General features: G+C 41.6%; 1 protein-coding gene across 1 annotated transcript; it reads right to left on the bottom strand.

Moving 5' to 3' along the window:
* Positions 1-7,574: 7,574 nt before the first annotated feature.
* On the bottom strand, positions 7,575-18,340 carry atg4c (autophagy related 4C, cysteine peptidase). Its single transcript, XM_049588528.1, has 11 exons — positions 18,155-18,340; positions 17,913-18,034; positions 17,026-17,109; positions 16,261-16,491; positions 14,244-14,583; positions 12,829-12,899; positions 11,714-11,916; positions 11,231-11,309; positions 10,367-10,443; positions 9,756-9,875; positions 7,575-9,339 (listed from the first exon to the last, which is right to left on the bottom strand). The coding sequence occupies exons 2-11, from the start codon at positions 17,986-17,988 to the stop codon at positions 9,172-9,174; spliced, it is 1,449 nt and encodes a 482-aa protein (XP_049444485.1). The 5' UTR covers positions 17,989-18,034; positions 18,155-18,340; the 3' UTR covers positions 7,575-9,171.
* Between the last annotated feature and the right edge of the window lie 673 nt (positions 18,341-19,013).

Below are 19,013 nucleotides of genomic sequence, written 5' to 3'. Positions count from 1 at the left end.
TAGAAGTGGCAGCTCGCATTTTCAGCATCAGCCGGCCCTGTCATCTCACGCCCAGCCAGGATGTGTGCGTAGGTGTGAGCGCGCGCGTGTGTGTGTGGCATGTGTGTCTGCCACTTCACATGGAGAGCAGCGGCTGAAAGACACATGTACTCGGAATAAGGGAATCAATAGAACACTTAATGAACAATTAGGAGAACAGCTGTAGGCCTGTCAGACACCCATCTGTACACAGATCTGCTCTGAGAGAGGGAGAGCAAGAGAGAGGCCTCACCACAGCACAGAGGCTATCGCTTCAGGACATGTGCAACCCCCCCTTTAGCCTAACTACATCCACCCCGCTCCCTCCCTCAGCCCCACGCCGTGAGCGCCAGGCCCAATTTAGCCAAGCAGACCTCCATCTCCTTCCATCCCTCACCTCACATTAGCGGGAGAAGCCGCTAAAGATATGGAAATGGCACAGGACATCCTTCAGGCTTGTGTCAGGGGAGGGGGGGATCGATAAATTTGACAATCCATGGCATTTAATTAAAATGGCTGCCGGAAGCTAGGCAGTTTGTTTTTCTGTGTAGGACCCAGCCCGGCGTTTATTGCTCAAATGAATACATAAGTATATTCATAAGCACCCCTGTACATTAAATCCACCTCACTCTTTGAGATGGGTTGGGGGCCCTCTCAACTTTCAACGCTGAGCGAGCACACGGACACATGAAATTAATATCTCCACCTCTCCCCCCCAGTGATTTTTAACGTATTCCTGATGCATAAAGAGATATCCTCCTCAACGAGGGCACTGACAAATGAACGTCGACCACAGTCAGCTCTCCTGATTTGCCTGTCTGTGACAGTGGCGACCTTATGTGCCAGTCGGGACGAAAAATAGTCAACAGTAAACGTACACTGACAGAGGTGTTGGATAGATAGGTTCAGCCTTCGTCTGGGCGTCTGACGTTTTTACGTGTAGATCAGCAGGCTATGACTGACAGCTATTATGGCTAACTAAGCACAGAGATCTGAGGAGAGTATCAGAGGATGGGCAAAGTCTGATAATTGACCTTGTACAGCCTCTCCGTCGTTCTTTATTAAAACTTCATTTAAAGAAGAACAACCCCGGGTGGCTGCTGCTGGAGACTCTTTATCTCTCGCTCCCTCAGCAGCCATAATGGATTACATAGGAATCCATTATGCATTCCACACAAGAAAGAAGTAGGGCCCAAGACCTGCTTAAAAATATATTTTTAGTACTGAAAATTAATGTGTTCACGCAAGCCACTGAATCATTTTAAATGTTCTTTTTTAGTATATTAGGTATATGTGTTGAAAAGACCTATATTTCAATGAGGCCGTGGGCCCAGCGGTGCGAGAGTAATGGGCGCACTAATTTATTCATGATTTTAGCTGTGTCGCTATCTGTGTTTTTTTTCTTGTGGTTGTTGTGTTGTATTGTTTAATAGTGTATGCACTGAAAACTGGAACACCTCTTTCACACCTCTTTCCATCTCGTGAGTTTAAAAGACAACAACGAGGAAGTAATCTGCATGTGTGCTTCTTTAAAACACACTTTCACAGCAGTTGTCAGGCTACACGCACAGCCCCTTTGCACTCCTTTGCAACTACCATTCCCTACAGGCTATATTTAGGTCAAGGTCTTTATAGGTTGTGCCACACATAGAACCACCTGGTATCTGCTGAATCACTGCACTCCAGTGTTGAACTCTTCCTCATCCTGCAAGATTTGTTTGGGGAACTTTGCCTTTGTTTGATAGTGACAGCACAGGAAACATGGAAAGAAAGAGATGGGCACAACATGCAACAATGGTCTCAGGCCAAAATTAAACAGGGGACACTGCAGTTATACATGCAAGTGTTTTGTACAGTCATCAACAGCCAATTTGGGAGCAAAACTACTGGAATTACAGGACTAAGCTACTGCATTGTAATAAAAAGCTGTGGTTGTTTTCAGAAAGTTAAAGTCCAAAGACAATAGAACTCAACAGACCCTTTTCATATGAGATAGTTTACCATGTCATGGGAAGAAGCACTGTTCTAAATAATAGGATTATTAGTTCCTGTAACTGTTCCACTTGCATGCTAGCTAGTTGTCACAGCTTACTAAAACACTCAAATGGAACAGAGCCATCATCACCATCTAAGCTCCACCTGTGCTTTTCTTGTTATGAGAAAAGTCAAAATGTCTGCTTTGAAAAAGCTCTTTGTTGGATGTTTGGTCAATCCAGAAACTGGCAAAGTGAAATTCATTCCTGCATCTTTTCCAAGGGAATGTATTTGCACCATCCAATCCTGTTTCTCAACTGAGTGCAAACCATGCCACATCTGTTTTGTGGAGCACAGCAGTTCATACTCAGACAGAGGAGGGTTGCATAAAACTGAATGCTGTGACACAGTTAATATGACAGCTCCTCCTTTTTGACTCCCCACTTCTCTTCATTCCCTTGAAGATCAGCACAAAGAAGCAAGAAGCTCTGAAATTTGCTTATAAAAGAAATTTTAACTCTACATCATGTCATCATCCTGACATTTCTCTCTCTCTCTCTATGACACACACACACACACACACACACACACACACACACACACGCACGCACACACACTTTCCCAGATCTGTGCACTCAGCAGACTGCAGCTTTAATATTTGCCTTGGACAATGGTCCACTCATTGTCCACTCAAGAGTTTCAAAATACAGAATGATTATCAGGTGTATAATTTTTTACAATTCTAATTTCTGGGGTATTAAAAGGTTAGATTGCACCATTAGGTTGACTGTGAGCACAGGTGCTGATTAAGTTGATTCACTGAGGCAATTACAGCCAGATCCCCTTTAATTACTGTGGGTTTTATTGCAACTGCGTGATAATGGTGCACGGGGCCTGCAGGAGTTTTAGATGGAGATGAGATTGCAAAGTATCACACATAGACACAAATCTACAGGATGGAGGATACCTTTCACACACACACTGACACACACTGTTACATGCACACATACAAAAAAGAGAAAAAAAGCCAAAGAAAAAAGAGCTCACATGGGTTTTTCTCAGTTTTTCTCCCTTGATTTATTCCTCTCTCTCTCTCTCTCACACACACACACACACACACACACACACACACACACACACACACACACACTCATTGTCATTAGGCAGTCACTGGACAAAGCTTACAGGCCACAGCATTGCAGAGACTGATGCTACTTACAATCCAAGAGTCAGGTTGAGCAAAGACTTGTGATGTGTGTGTGTGTGTGTGTGTGTGTGTGTGTGTGTGTGTGTGTGTGTGGATGATACACACTCCTTAATTCATAGCATGTCCTGCCACACACGTTTACGCACACACAGACAGGCTGACACCCTCCTAACCTCCACCCTCCCATCCACGCATACACACAACACACTTGCCACCCTGCTCAACACAGGCATGCAATAAGAAACAAGTCGACAGCTACACAGCAGGCAATATCCCCTGCCTTCAACCTCGGCGCCCGTTTCGGATGCATCTGGTTAGTAAAAGCTGACAGAGGGCCGGCCATGCCTCAGAGGACAGCAGAATGAGGAATTTCGGCGTTCCTCCACATCACCCCTGAGATGCAGGAAACACAGGAGTGCCCCCACCCCCCAACACACACACACACACACACACACACACACACCTACACACACACATACAGAACCCGTGATGTGCTCCTAAGATTCCCTGTCACCAGGAATGGAAATTGAAAGCGGCACACACATCCGTTATCTAAATGTTAACTCCAGTGCCCTTCTTGTTGTCACAGGCGGGCGAGGTTAGCCAACACAAGGTGAGGAGCTTTGCTTTGGGCCTCTGCCATGGTACACTCCTCTCAGCAGGAAGAGAGGAAGACTCTGATGCAAAACAATCACAGCCTCCTCTCATGAGTTCTGCTGCATTATTTAAGTAAAATAAAGCACAAAGGGAATGTTCATACTGATCTACGATGCCACACAGTACATTTATTTGTTTTTTGGTTACCTATCCATATTAAATCTAATGTAAAAACAATTCAATTATGATGAAGCAATGAATGAATGAATATTTTCTCTCCACCTCTAAACTATATTGAATAAAACCAGTGAAATTCATTTGGTCTTCTGTTGACCTTCTTTTCTGTGTGTGTGTGTGTGTGTGTGTGTGTGTGTGTGTGTGTGTGTGTGTGCATAGGTAGAAAAGTCCCAGGGGCGTAAATAAAGACAGTGCAGGCACGGTGGCTGTGCTGCAGCCCGTGAAATGGGGGGTCCCATGGAGAGAGTGGGCCCTCCAACAAAATGTTGGGTGGAGAATGGGCCCTTATGAGTGATTACCACCTCAGAAATACGCCTGCGTTCAATGAAGAACTCTCATTAAATTAAAAACAGTGCCATTTGCTAGTCTATATATGAAAAAGGCAAACAAATCTCTGTCATGTTTTTTTTCTTATTGTAAAATAGTCAACAGCATTTATAACAAAACTATACTGCTTATCCCAAATAAACTAAAATAAACTATTAATATTGTTAAATTAATGATTTCTTTATATGCAGATATGCAAAGATGATTGCTGGGTAATATGTATGTTGATCTTAGCCAATTTCAAGTCTCTGATCATGTGATGAGACGATATGTGCACAATAGTATGCACAAGAGCCCATCTTAGCATGCACTGGGGCCCGTCAAAACAATTGTACGCCACTGAAAAGTCCATCCAATGTCTAAAGTCCAGGTAATCCAAAACCTTTTACATTCCTCTTAAACATGAATACGTTGATGTCTGTTGGCTTTAAAATGCAATTTATTGAAATCATTAAAATAATTATTCTGCAAAAAAAAAATAAAGTACTTGTAAGATAACCAGCTCATTATATGAATCCACTGAGAGTCAGTGATGTCCCCTGATGAGTCTTTGGTTCATTAAAGGATCACATACTTTTTTCTGCCATGTGTTGATTCTGCCCTGGTGGTGAGCTGTACATTACAAGAATTCGGCTGAAATGATGTGTCTCCTGTTTGATCAAGTGTGAATAAAGTTGAAGTACCTTTGCCCTAATATGTGCTGTGGGACATGTTCACATGGTGGAGCACCCTTAAAGCTCCTGTCCTGTGGTGCTGATTAATCACAGCATCATGACATCTTTCTGGCTTCGACCCAGAGGAGATGTGTGAGGCATGCAATGCCTCAGCACTTCTCCAGGAGCTCCTCTGAACGGGATGGGGGGGGGTGAGTTGGTAGAAGGAGACGGGTGGAGACAAGTGGACAGTTGCGTGGACAGACTTGAGACTCTGAATGCAGTCTGATGCAGCGCAGGCGGTATTTACGCTCTGACGGCTGCGGGATCCGGGAGCCGGATATATTTAGCCGCCTAGAGATATCACGCCGAGATGAGATTTCAAAGTGAAGTACCTGTTTGAAGATGCATGGCATTCCACAAGGGTGGGCAAGGGCTACTGGGTATAAATCTAGCACCCCTGCACCTGGTGTGAAGACAAGGAGGGAGTGTGACACCTAAGATTTAGAATGACTTACACACAAGACGTACATGTGTAAACTACACACTCATCCATATAAATTTACACACTACTCATGAATGGAAAAGACCGGACACATCACTTTTTAGCTCTTTCACATCCACACAGCCTCACACACACACACACACGTACACAGACTGTGCATATTACATTTCTCCCTGTGTCGTTCTCTTTTTGTTAAATCTAATTCTCCTGGATGTTCTCAGTGTCATCCATCATGGTCTGATCTTGGCTGGAGGAAATCCTGAGAACCGCAGGGTTGGAGGGAATAGAAACGACACTTTGTGGTGCATCACAGTCATCTTCTTCAGCACAGCTAGATTATGCTAATTTGATAATCTGATAATGGAAAGGAGAATAGTTTTATGTGCTGACATGGTGTGCGTGAGACTCAGACAGCTTGAGACACCCCACTCAGTGCTGAGAATATGTGTGGCTTTCATAGGCCTCGAAGGGAAGAAGCACCTTCTTGCATTATGCGTAATGTCACACGAAAATGATATGATTAATACTGTATTCCATGCACTTATATTTTTATAGTTTTATCCCAAAGTTTCATCTTGAAGACACATTTTCAGAAGCTTACCAATACTTTAAGTCTTTTGTATCTGCTTTTCTTTCCCATTTTCTGTAATATTTTGAAGATAACATCTCACATGTCAACCTTTAACAGCTTATCTTGGTATCAAGATTAACCCAGCTGTTCTCAGATCCCAACTTTAGTTCATGGACTAAGTCCCAAAGGTCTCCTTGTCCCAGTGAAGCCTGCAGGACTAAGCCTAATCAGGGGTTTATCCCTAATACAGGTATGATCTTTAGATATTAGAAGGTCTTACTTGATCCCTCTTCCCTGTTGATCCCTCTAAGGGCTGCATGCCACAAGCCATTTCCTCCTGTGGATGACACCAAAATAAAATCTTTATTGGGCGTCTCTGGGTTTTTACGTGCACCCCTCCCTCTCACACATCCATCCATCTGTGGAACAGAGGAATGACTCTCATGGACTCCCTCTTTGTGAGGAATTTGCGCGGCTGCAGATTAGATTTTCAGGAATCTGCAATGTCAATGACACTTTAGGCAGCTGTGTTAAACGGGAAACAGGGTGGTGTATGTGTCTTCATGCGTGTGTGTGATCGGCTTGCTTTGTAAAGCCACCGCTCGCTTATTGCATTTCCCTTGAGCCTGTGTCTCATTAATCAAATATTCATACATCCCCTGTAAATACATGGAGAACACAGTGAACCCTCAGAGCGCTGTGTGCCCCCCAGCACAAATGCTCTTTCATGTTTCTCACAAAAATCCCCAAATGTCCCACCCCACCCTCCCCACACCTCCCTCCTGTCCATTCAACCCTTCCATCTTCCAGATTTGGAGAATGCTGTCGGTTCTTTGCTCCTGCATACTTGATGTTCCCGCTCTGTCCAAACAGCCGCTCGGACGTCCACTAAAATAAAATAAAAAAAAGACATTGAGGAAGACACAGATCAGACGGGGGGATCTAAATGATGCCTTTATGTGTTTTGCCATTGCTTCTCAATGGTGGGGAAGAGAACAGATGAGGGATTCTTCTTCCTGTCTGTCCATCCATCCTCACCCTTGCCCCGGCTCCCTCACAGACGGGACAGTTCCCTCCTTTAAAAAGCAAGGCTCATCATAATACAAGAATTTGTATTGTGCGGGAAAACAGTCCGGCATAGCTCAAACTAAGGGGGCAACACACAGATTATCCATGGTAACAGAGCTTTGCACACAAGGATATTTTCTTTTCCTCCGCAGAGGAACACAATTGCCGCCAGTGTCACTGGGTCACATTTTTTCCGGTCCCTGGTTAATGGGCTGTAGAGATGGTTAGCACGTACGATTAGTTTTAATCTACTACATTTGACCGGGAGAGAAAGGGATTGAATACATTTCAACACACCACTGAGGTTTGTATCTCGCACAGAAAATGAAGCAAACTATTTTTTTTTATTTTACTAGAGTCAAATTCTTCAAGTGGACCCAAAAGAAGAAAACTGGTTAAGAAAATCAAATATTTGACTTTATTCAAAATCTTTGTTTCTCCTTGCAGGTTAAAATCAGTTTACATTTTGTAAGTTAATTTATGCAAACAGAAATGCAGGTGTTTTAATGCAGAAAAGCACATGAAAAATATCCAACAGTTGGAATACTTCAGTGTTTTGAAGGTAAAAACCAAAGTGCATGATCAACTTCTGCAGCCTAACATGTGAACTAGTGCACTTCTTCACTTCTTTTATGTTCAAGTGTACATTACGTAGAGGTGATGAGTTAAAAAAAAAATCAAAAGATCATTTAGCAACTCAATGCTGGAGACTATAAAAAATACACATTAGGAATACAACATGAAATGTTAGAAAATGCTTTGAAATAATTGGCCAAAATTGTTAATTGCACACAACATATACAAATAATAATATTGATTTTAAAAGCTGATGTAGTTTCGGATTTCTTTATGTGGTGTAACTATATACTGTAATTATCTGATCCGACTAAGGAGTATTTTTATGTCTTGACTTCAGTGTGTGTCAGACAAACAGTAAACACTTTTACATGTAAAGAATTCAATTGTAAAGGGTAACTTATGACAGACAGTGCTTGGTAAGACATAGCGCATGACTTCATGTCCCCACTGGTCACATTGCACTGCGATGCATATCTCAGTCAGAATTAATACTACTCAAAAGCACACAAGGCAAGCAAGCAAATATCATCATACAACACCATTATGTGTTATTGCTCGGAGAAAGAAATTTGCCCTAGTGTGAATACAAAGAAATGTTGGCAGGATTATGAACAGGGTATCCCATATGCTTCTGTTGTCGAGGTGTTTCAGACGGGTGAAGAATTCATCTTGTTTGATGACAAGTTTTTGGCAGAGAAGTTTGGAAAAGTTACTTGGCTCAATCTTAAGAGAGAGGCCTTGGCCCATATTAATTAAGGCTTTTACAATACTCCTCTTAGCACAGTGCTAACAACAGAAAACTGTCTAAATGCTGTAGGTGTGGCCCTGTGAAGAGATTTTAAAGTGGGCCAACACTGATTTTAGTCATGGTAATTATGACACTGTTAGCCTTGAAAACATGCCCATGTGGGAGTGCTGAACTGGACCTTGTGGTCATTGTAAGCAAATCCCTTTTAGACTTCAACATGATGTAATGTGCAAAAAAATCCGACACCAAATCTCTCAAAATGTGACACACTGATATCGTTGCCATCAACCCCTTGTCTCAAGTCCATTAAATCACAAATAACGGTGCAAAATGAATAGTGTTCCCCTAGATGTTCCTATTCTTTAGATGAGTATATAAAACATTTTCGGTCATTAAATTAAGCAGAGCACCAACAGAAATGTCTCAAGGTTCCCTGACAAAATGTTAAGCAAGCCCACATTGCCGGGCAACAAATACAAGTCCAACCAGTTAATGACAGTTTTGGCAAATATTGCTCAGCAACAAAGTTTTCAACAACGTATAAACTAAATTACTGTAGTTTTAAAAAAAAAGTTCCGTAACCTTCAGCGTCACGTCAGGCTCAAACACGAGGCTTTGGATCTCGAGCAGTTTGATTCATTAGAAGAAGAAGTTCCCTGGCTGTCAGTAGTCTTTTAAACAGCGCCGTCAAAGCAGCACAAAGTCCCCGGCAGTGGTGACCGTCCTCCGCGGGTCACGGATGAAGGGCCATTCTCTCTTCTCCGGGGTCAGGCCTGCAGACAGGTTGTAATCTCTGCCGTGACCTTGCACTAAAGTGAACGCGGGGTATTTCTCCCTCGCTGACGGCTGTAGCACCTGGAACAACAACAGACCAGTGTGTTGAGAGGAGTGCTGGTGTTACGCCATACTGTGCACTTCCTAACAGTCTGAATGTCATCACTGTAACCTAACGAGGGGTATTTCATCACACCTTAATTGTTCTCACTTAGAAATAACAGTATATTCATTTTAATATAATTTCTATAGAGTCTTCTGAGCAGAAGTGTGATTGGTTTGAGGAGGGAAGACTCTGGTTTGCACCATTTACCCAACATGTTGACTGGTTAAGGAAGCAAAGTAAGAGCAGATTCATGGCTAAAGGGTGCCACCTACTGGTCAACTTTTACCACACATTTGCAGGACACAAAACAGAATTAATCTAACATGATAATAATAATAATAATAATTGTGAAATGTTAGTAAATTTTAAGTAGTGCCGTACTATTCCCTACCTTAGAAAGCTCTTGGCTGATTCTCTCATAGTCTTGAGCACTTCTAGAGTAGAAACCTATGGTGCAGCTTGGGTCCATCTTGCTGAAAGGCATCTTCTTTGGTGAGGGGCAATGATACGACTAGACAAAAAGAGACAAAATACATCAGAAAATATTCATCAAGCTGAAGGGCCAGGTGATGTGTAACAACTGCGGGGCATACATACACTGCATGACAGCGTCAACAGCGAATAAGATGTATTCTGCATCATTTGATGAATGAAATCCTATTTATCTGCTGTCACAGCATCCATAAATTTACAACTCTGGTGTGTTGTCACATTGTATACCACTGCATGCAAAAGCATAAAACAAAGTTGCTATACAGTGCTGTGTGCTGATTTTTATGTATGGGTCCTGAAATATTCAGGCTCGCCGTACCTGATCCGGTATTTGCCGTATTTCTCTTAAGTGGCAGCTTCACACTTTTGAGCAGCAAATAAATCAGCAGATAGGGACTCGGTAATTGGGCCGAGGGCTGCTTTAAGATTCATACCCTTAAGTACTAACAGAAACTATTAAATTCACATTACTGGGGCCCCAGTCAGCTCGTCTGTGTAATTTCACATTACCTGGAGAGGGAAATCGCTGGTGCTGACATCCACAAAAGACTGACAGTAATGAGGGTCCATGTAAATCAAGCTGTCATCTGCAAGGACAAAACAAAAGACAAGTTATTCAAAAACATCGGATTATTACAAAAACGCGCTTCTCTCCAATTTCTATGCAGAGTAGCTCAAAGTCACCCGCTTGGCCTACTGTTAGGCTTGTGTGCGTCAAATATGCCTCCCAGAAGGTTGTTGCTTTTTAATATCCACCAGGGTGGATTAAATTCCGCATAATCAGATGCGTTTGTACAAGCACATTCTTTACTCCCACAAAAAAAGGGGTTGTCATTTAATTTTTGTGTGGGGGAATTACTTTTACAAACACGCAATTATATTCGACCATTTGCATATGATAAATGCTGCGCAGAGCTGCGCCTTGGCAGGGAGAATGTATTGCTTGTCATTTAGACATCATCCACCACTGTATTTCAAATTGGTAAAATGTAAATGCGTAAATATTGACTGCCAAGATGTACAACTGAAGGTTCCTCCTGGCTCCTGAAGGTGATGAAGAGTGGCTCACTTTGGGGCCCGGATGAAATTTAATGCATGCCTCCTATGGAAATCAATTACAGCTCACAACTTGGGAGGTTTACTTGTGATAAATGGGCGAGGCTTTGATGGGTCAGAGAGAATAAAGTAAGCCCTGCTTCACTTGCTTCCATCTCCACTCCTCTCCGTTTTCCTCACGCAAACAGGAATACATTAACTTACTTTGTCTCTTCACATAAGAAGGGTATATTATGCAAAATAATCTGTTATTCGCACCAGCCTCTCTGTGTGTGTGTGTGTGTGTCTTTCTCTGTTTTGCATGACGCTAACACTAACCTTGAAATCCTACAAAGTAGCAGGCCTGTTTGGGCTTCCCTCCGATGATGCCTATGCAGTACTCCAGACTCAGTATGCTCTAAATGCAGAGAGAGGGACAGAGAAATACAAAGTACATCTGACTCCGAGTCTATATACTTTCATTGTGTTTCCCCACATACTATATTTAAATGACAGTAAAACTCACCAATCCCCACAGTGACTACTTCCTGTTTACAGTATGATAATTTCTCTTACTCACATGTCCATCTTGGCGATCAACAGGGCTAGGTATTGGTACGCAATGCTTTCATTATCTACAAAATAACCCAGAGCCAAGTAGTAATCAAAACTTCTCCAGTCAAACAATGCCTGCATTTGATCCTTTTGTACCCAGATCATGGGTAACAATACCCAGCCCTAGTGATCAAACAACAAAAGATCAAGTTATCTGACTGACAGAAGGTTCTACAAACTTCCCCCTGACCTACACGCATCTCTCACCTTTGCAAAGTTAAAATAGTCAGGGTTTGTCTTCTCCCCTCCCAGCCTCACAGGGATGAGGATGATAACGGCTCGGCTGTCAGACGGAGTGGAGGCAGACACTGGTTGGTCGCTCTGTGAAGAGGGAGGGGCATCTGCTCTCTCCGCAGAGATCTGCCCTGCTCTCGGTGCCCTGTGGCTATCCATGACATCGGCGCTGTAGACTGTGGAGGATCAATAACACAGAGGTCATTTGTCGGTTTCTGTGTCTGCTGTGTCTGTCTGTCAATCTGTCTGTTCATCAGGCTCTCTGTGGTCTCTGTGGTATGAGATCTTTCTCATAACTGTCTGCAAAATTGTCGCACTTTAGTAAGAGTTTGTTACGGGTATCATAAATGTCACTTCATCTTGAGGTATTTTACAGTGTGGCTTTTAAAATTAAGAGACCTTGGCGCTCTTGTTACTCAAATCACGAGTGTCTTTAAATTTTATTTTGGGCAAATATGCTTCTTTCTTTTGTTTGACTTGTGTGTCTGTCAATCTGTCAAGTACTTTAACAAATTATTGTAAAATCGATTAATCTCTAGTGCATCAGAAAAGGGTGTAAAATGGCCATTGCATAATCTCAGAGCCCAAGATAATGTCTCCAAATTTACATTTACAGTGGTATTAAACAGAAAAGCAGGAAACTGTTTAGCATATTTGCTTGATAAATCACAAGGAATATTAACAACTGATTAGCAAAATAGTGACAATTTATTTGATTGACATTTGATTAACTCCATTAAGGACAGGCAGTTAAATTCCCTCCTACATTCTCTCTGTGCCTCCCTCATATCAGACTCATAACACACCAAGACATTCGCTCTCACACCAGCTATCTTCTGCTGTGGCTATGGAGGAGACAAACATGAATCAAAACCCAAGTTATTGGGGTTAACAAGAGGTTGGAGTGGGCCGTTATAGATTTGGAGTCGATGTATTTGTCGGGGAATAGACATAGTGAGTCTCCTGTCACTGTTCTAAGCGGCGCCGGAGTCTCCCAGCAGCAGAGAGAGACGGTGGAAGAAGAAGGGTCAGTTTGGGCGTCGTGCCCAGTATCCTGTTTTTATCAACAGCAGGCTCATCTTTCATACCTGTGCAGTCCTGGGAGACATAAGCAGTTATACCCGCCAAGCCAGGGTCCATCGCCTCCTCGACAGCTTTCCTAAGAGAGAGACGGAGGAGAGGAGGAGAGAGGAGACAGAGAGAGTGGGGGTTTTAAATGTTTACATGCAGAGCTTATGCTAAGTAAACATCAGGACTATATATACTGTATATCACCATGATACTACAGAGTTAATTACAAGTTAACTAGTGTCAGATCAGTGTGGATATTCAAAGATACTTTCATTAATATATATCTGAATGAGTGAGATGCTGTAAATTGTCTATGGTATACAGTATATGCTAGTTCATATGCATTATTTCATTTATCTGCAAGCTTTTTATACAACTTGAGCATTTTAATATATTTCACAATTGCATAAAGCTGGCTTAACACAAAATACTTTGATCCCCTACAGTACAGCTATGTCTAGGCTTTCTAGTTGGTGTAATAATATAATAATTACACAGGAGTCACTTCAAAGAGTTCAATAAGGAGTTATGAACATTCTGCTGGGTCTTAGTAATATCAATCCTGCTTGTTGGCCCTAGAACAAAAAGAGAAATGCTGCTTCATAATCGTGGGAATTAAACTCCCTGGATTAAATTTGAAGGTACAAGTCTTGGTGTGATCCTTGATTCAGATCTAAGCTTCAATCCCACATTAACAAGGTGATGAAAACATCACATTTCCACCTCAGAATCACAGTCAAGGTATGGCCATTTCCAAATGAAAAGGATGCTAGGAATTTGATTCATGCCTTTATTTCAAGCCAACTCGACTACTGTAACACACTCTTTACTGGCCTCCCAAAAAACACCACTGAGAGACTTCAGCTCATTCAAAACTCTACAGCTCGGCTATGAACCAGAATCAAGAGGAGAGAGCACATCAGGTCAGTCTGAGCTGCTCTGCACTGGCATCCTGTTACATTTAGAATTGATTTTAAGGTCCTTCTCTTTGTATACAAAGCCCTAAATGGGCTCGGGCCAAGCTACATTGCTAACTGCCTTGATAACTATTTGCCTCCAAGAACACTGCAATCATCTGCTGCTGGTTTACTGGAGGTTCCCTGCAACAGCTGACAGAGGATCGGGGATGCAGCCTTTGTCAATTATGCCCCAAAACTATGCAACACACTACCTATAGATATCAGGGAAGCTAGCTCGCTAAAAATACTTTTTTAAATGAGATTTTATATACAAATCTATAGATCAAATTAATATGATTGTCCCCCCAAAAAATATATGTGTATTAATCAATAATTGTTATTGTTAGGCCCTACACAGTAATAAATTATTATGTGATCAAAGTCAGAAGTAGGGTGCATGTGACGTGTGATATGCAATGTTTAAAACAGTAATTACTCTTAAATTAAATTTATTAGTTGAATTTAAGACTTACTTGAGGATGTGTGCCACCACAGCAGGCCCGTACCAGTCCCCTGCCTGTTTCCCCATCGTCAGGCCCATGCGGACCAGCCTGTGGAGGCCCAACTGCGCCGAGGGGCTGTCCCCGAACCAGGACACCAGGGTGCGGTGGTACATCTCTTTCAAATGTGCATCTGCCTCCTCTGCAGACCCCTGAGCCTGGCCTTGGTGCATCGGTGGTGATCCATGATCGGAGGGGCTGGGGGAACCTTGCAGAGAGGCCTCCAGAGAGGCCACCAGACGCTTGGCTGCGGCGGTGGTCCACGTCTCTGTGTCCAACGGCTGGAGTGCCAAGGCTTGCGACCAGGTCCAGTCTGCGGAGGAATAAGTCATGTATAAAACAAAGTAATGTTTTAAAGTCATTAAGAAGGCCTAAGAACTATTTTTTCAAAACAATGATGGCACATGGGAAATTTAGACGTTAAGAAAGAAATCCCCAATCAAGACTACAGAGTTTCTTATAAGTTTGAGATGAATATGTATCACAAATCCTCATTTAGGAATTGATCAAATTTGTAGAAGAAGTGGCTGCTGCTTCCTCTACTTCAAGTGATGAGATTTAAATAATGAAAAAAAGAAAATTAAAAAGATAGGATAAAACTACTGTCACGTGACAACACAGAAAATATGTTTTTCACGGTTTTTAAAACCTTAAAAAAATATGGAAGGCATCTATTTGACCAGGTATCTGTGAGGCTCTCTGAACCTGATCATCCAGCACATCAGAGTTCATTTTAGAGTATCAACATGGAGAACAAAAGTCTTTCAGAACTAGTGAAATTTAAGGTTTTTGCCTTAAACAGACAGATGTATGTGCGCTTCAGTAACAGCATAGGCGTCATTCCGTTCAATTATAAGTTTGAGTGTCCCTGTATTTCACTTTAACGGTGCCTTAGCCTTACAAACAGGGTGGGAGCTGAAGGAGGAGAGAAAGGGAGTGGTCGTGGCTATAAAATGGGCCAGAGCAGAGTCTAAGGCATTAACAAAATGACCTTGATCCAAAGTGAATCAAAGTGAAATTGATCAATAAATATCCTTAAGTGGCCATTAGTCATTTTATAGAGAAATATTTCATTAGCGACATATTTTAGATTTGACAGACGAACAAGTTTTAAATATTGTTTTCTAAATGGCTGCATTAAAGTGGTAGTCATCTCATTATGTGGACCTGTAAAGCCGAGGACACTTGAGAGACAATAGATCTGACAAAGACAGGAGGAATTCACTCATTTTAAATGCCTCGCATCAATTAAATCAAACTTTCACTTTTGAGGTTGAGAGAGAGGAAACTCTCTAAACCGGCTACAAGTTTGGCTTCCTGCTTAGAAAAAGAGACACTGGACTTAAAAGAAATAAAGAAACTTATCACAAGAGACAGCTGCAGTGTGTTCCAAAATTACCTGTAATGATCTGTAGCCTAAGTTAGAGTTGCAGTTTCTTTATAACTACGATATACCACATTTTTATGGTGCCCAGAACTTCAGCCACTGTAGTTAACATGCTGAATAAATGTCCCATTTAAATCTTTGTATCATTAAATTATGACTTCTGCTGTTGATATATCAGTGCCCATCTCCACATTGATATACAGTAGTTCCAAAAATGAACACTGGGGAGCTGCAGGATGAAGCAGGCACCAAATATCTATCATATTGGCAGCATCTCTCCCAGCACTCCAAAGGAACTTCAACAATGGCTTAACCATGTCTTGGGAAATGCTGGATTCTTTTAGCATTTTAGGCATCTAAAATTATTCATTAACATTTTAAGAAGGGAGAAGGACGTGGTTAAATTGCTCATGTCTTTTGAATCAAACAGCATATGCATTGCTGTGTTTAACAAGCCAAAACGTTTGGGATTCTTAGATTAAAGCCAGAGAAAATTCAACATAATTTTGTATAGGAAAAAATATATTATATATTTTTTTCCTATACCATTTATCATCTTGTGTTTCACAGTCTCTCAGGTGTGGTCACCATCATTCCACCCACCTCTGCCCAAGAAGTGCAGAACAAGCGCCTGAGCCAGCATCATCTGCCCGGCTCTCAGCATGCAGCCCCAGCCGCAGTCGGAGGTCAGCGTGGAGCCGGGCAGGGGAGGGAACTCCTCCCTGTAGGTGAGCCACAGGCGGGATGCAAAATCCTTGCGGAAAGCGTCCACGTTCCCCATGACAAAGTCCTCATCGGAGGCTTCGTAGCAAGCTTCTGTGACACTGTTGTCATCTGAATCACACAAACCACATTTAGATCTATGATTGGCAATTTGTCATCTTGTGTCCTGTGGAAAGATCTAGTTTAGAAAGTTAATAATGTATTATTCATTTTAAGATTCCTTTTGCTATTTCTGTTTTGGACCACATGAATGATGTCTCATTTCATGTCAGATAAATTTATAGTGGGCATTTTTATTTTTTGAGAAAGGGCTGTAACATAATGACACAAGTAAAATATCTTCCCACTGTTTTACTAACATCTCAGAAAATGAATTCCTAGTTGAAGGCTTGCATCGTTACAAATAAATGCTGGTGGTAGCTACACTGCTTTGTTGTCGACATTTGTGGTTCCTGAAATTAAATATGATCAACAGAGTGGTGTTCTATAACTGTTTTACATTGTGTGTTTATGTCCTCATTACACTCCATATGGCTGTTACAGTATAAATGGGTATGTATGTCAAGCCTTTGCACATGAATGCATACGTCATTGTGTATCTTAATTGTAGTCGTATGTGTTTGTGCATGTGTGTGTGCACCATACCTTCAGCCTTAAAATGGTAACACTTTCCGAGCAGAAGCACTGGGGAATTCCTACTGAACGAGGTCTTTGATTTCAGAGCCCAACCTATGACACACAATGAAAAGACAATATGTTATGCTTTAGTTATGGTTAAAAACAAAACTTTGAGACATCCTATTTACTCAGTTGGCTGGCGCACCCATCATTCAATGATCTGGGTTGCTCCCACGATTCCTGCCTACTACAATATTAAGTTTTTCTTCACTTTCTGTTGCATAATAGACTAGAATAGCCATTGTGTTTTTAAGTAAACAGAAACTTTAGTCCTGGGGAGCTGAAAGAACAGAGTGTTACACACAAACCAGTGTGGACAGAATGACAAAGAACTATTTTAAGGGCTGACTCAACAGCAGTAGGTTCTTGTCTCATTTGATTCTGATACTTGTTTTTGTTTGTGAAGTCTCTTGTGTCTGTAGTACATATGTTGTTGTTGATCTCTCTGTATTGACTTTGACTTGTATAGACAGTATTGTGCACACCTACATCTACTTGTATATACACAAAAGTTCTATGTGTATATTTACCCATCTTTGCTCAGCTGTGTTGTCCTTGTGTTTAGCTGCATGTCTATTTCTATCTCCATGGAAACTGTACTTGGGATTGCTAGTATGTGTAACGTACACATACTTAGCCAATAAAGCTGATTTTGATTTCACCTACATAAATTCCAGTTCAGGTTTCCTAATTCAAATTGTGTCAAGAAAATGAGATTGTGGACTACATAGGCAGGTCGACACAGCCCAGCAGCGATGCATAAAAACATCAGAAACAAAGTGGGCACAGAGGACTGAGCTCGGGTGGCAGGGCTGTGTGTCTGTGTGTGTACTGGCCTCAAGCAAATCACTTACTGTACTTCACATTGTGCCACACAGACAAGAACTTTGTCTTCAATGTTTCCACCTCGTCGCTCCCTTTATTGTCCATTTGGACCAGCAAGGAATGTAACCCATTCCCACGCGGCTGACAAACCCTGGTGCACAATGCACGCGCACACGCACAAAGAGGGAAGAGAAAGAGAGCTGACTGTATCAGTATCACTTCACGATGTAGAATTACGTGGAATCACAGCTTGTAGAGAGCACTTCGTTACCTTAGAGCTTCTTTGATTCAGTTTTTCCCACTTCCGGTCGCTCTGTAGCTCAGTACATACTTAACAACATTGTATATTATTGTAATACCAATAGTTTAACACTATATATCGCCCATGACTCGCTGTTTAACTTAACACTACCCTGCGGTCACCAATGTTTACACTTTGGGGAAGTAAAAGAGTCAAATCACGTGATCTCGCGGTGTTTCCGCCGGGACTAAGTAGACCTTCGATATAGTGATCAAGGTAGCCCGAGCGGGCGGTGTTTAAGCCGTTTTTCGATGACTCGTAGTGTCTAGACTCAATGCTCCGCTTTTTGGGGGTGTTCCGTGTAACAAAACATACATACTTTGTTGTATAAAGGCATGGCGAAGCATAAAAAGTCAGAGAGCGTCTGTTATCCAAACTATTTAGCACGTCACCTTAAAATTAATTTCTGCCGGTACACTGATTACATTGCTGTTTTGATGGACATCCAAAAATACATGTTTCTTTATTCACTCGAAATAAACCAAACAGTCAAACATGCATGGTCACATCAAACACCATGCCAAACATTTACCATAGCCAGGGTCACTGAAATGTATCATTAATTAATTTGATCAGTTGTAGATTTTTTTTCTTATTATTTCCACAGTTTTTGCTGTTGCAATAATCATTTACTTTATATTTTGCTATTTAGCTTTTTTATTGATTTTAAAATAGATCATAGGACTTCTACCAAATTTTCCCAAGAGAAATGATCACTTTAAAAATAAAAACATCACTGAAAGCATCATTAACTACAATAACTAAGTAATAATGATAATAATTTTGTTTTCTATTATTCATTTGAGAATGGAAAAGTATTTTCAGATAA

The sequence above is a fragment of the Epinephelus fuscoguttatus genome, linkage group LG10 (assembly GCF_011397635.1).
Source record: "Epinephelus fuscoguttatus linkage group LG10, E.fuscoguttatus.final_Chr_v1".
Lineage (NCBI taxonomy): Eukaryota > Metazoa > Chordata > Actinopteri > Perciformes > Serranidae > Epinephelus > Epinephelus fuscoguttatus.
The sequence above is the reverse complement of the archived record's forward strand: the minus strand, read 5'-3'. Positions and strand labels throughout refer to the sequence as shown.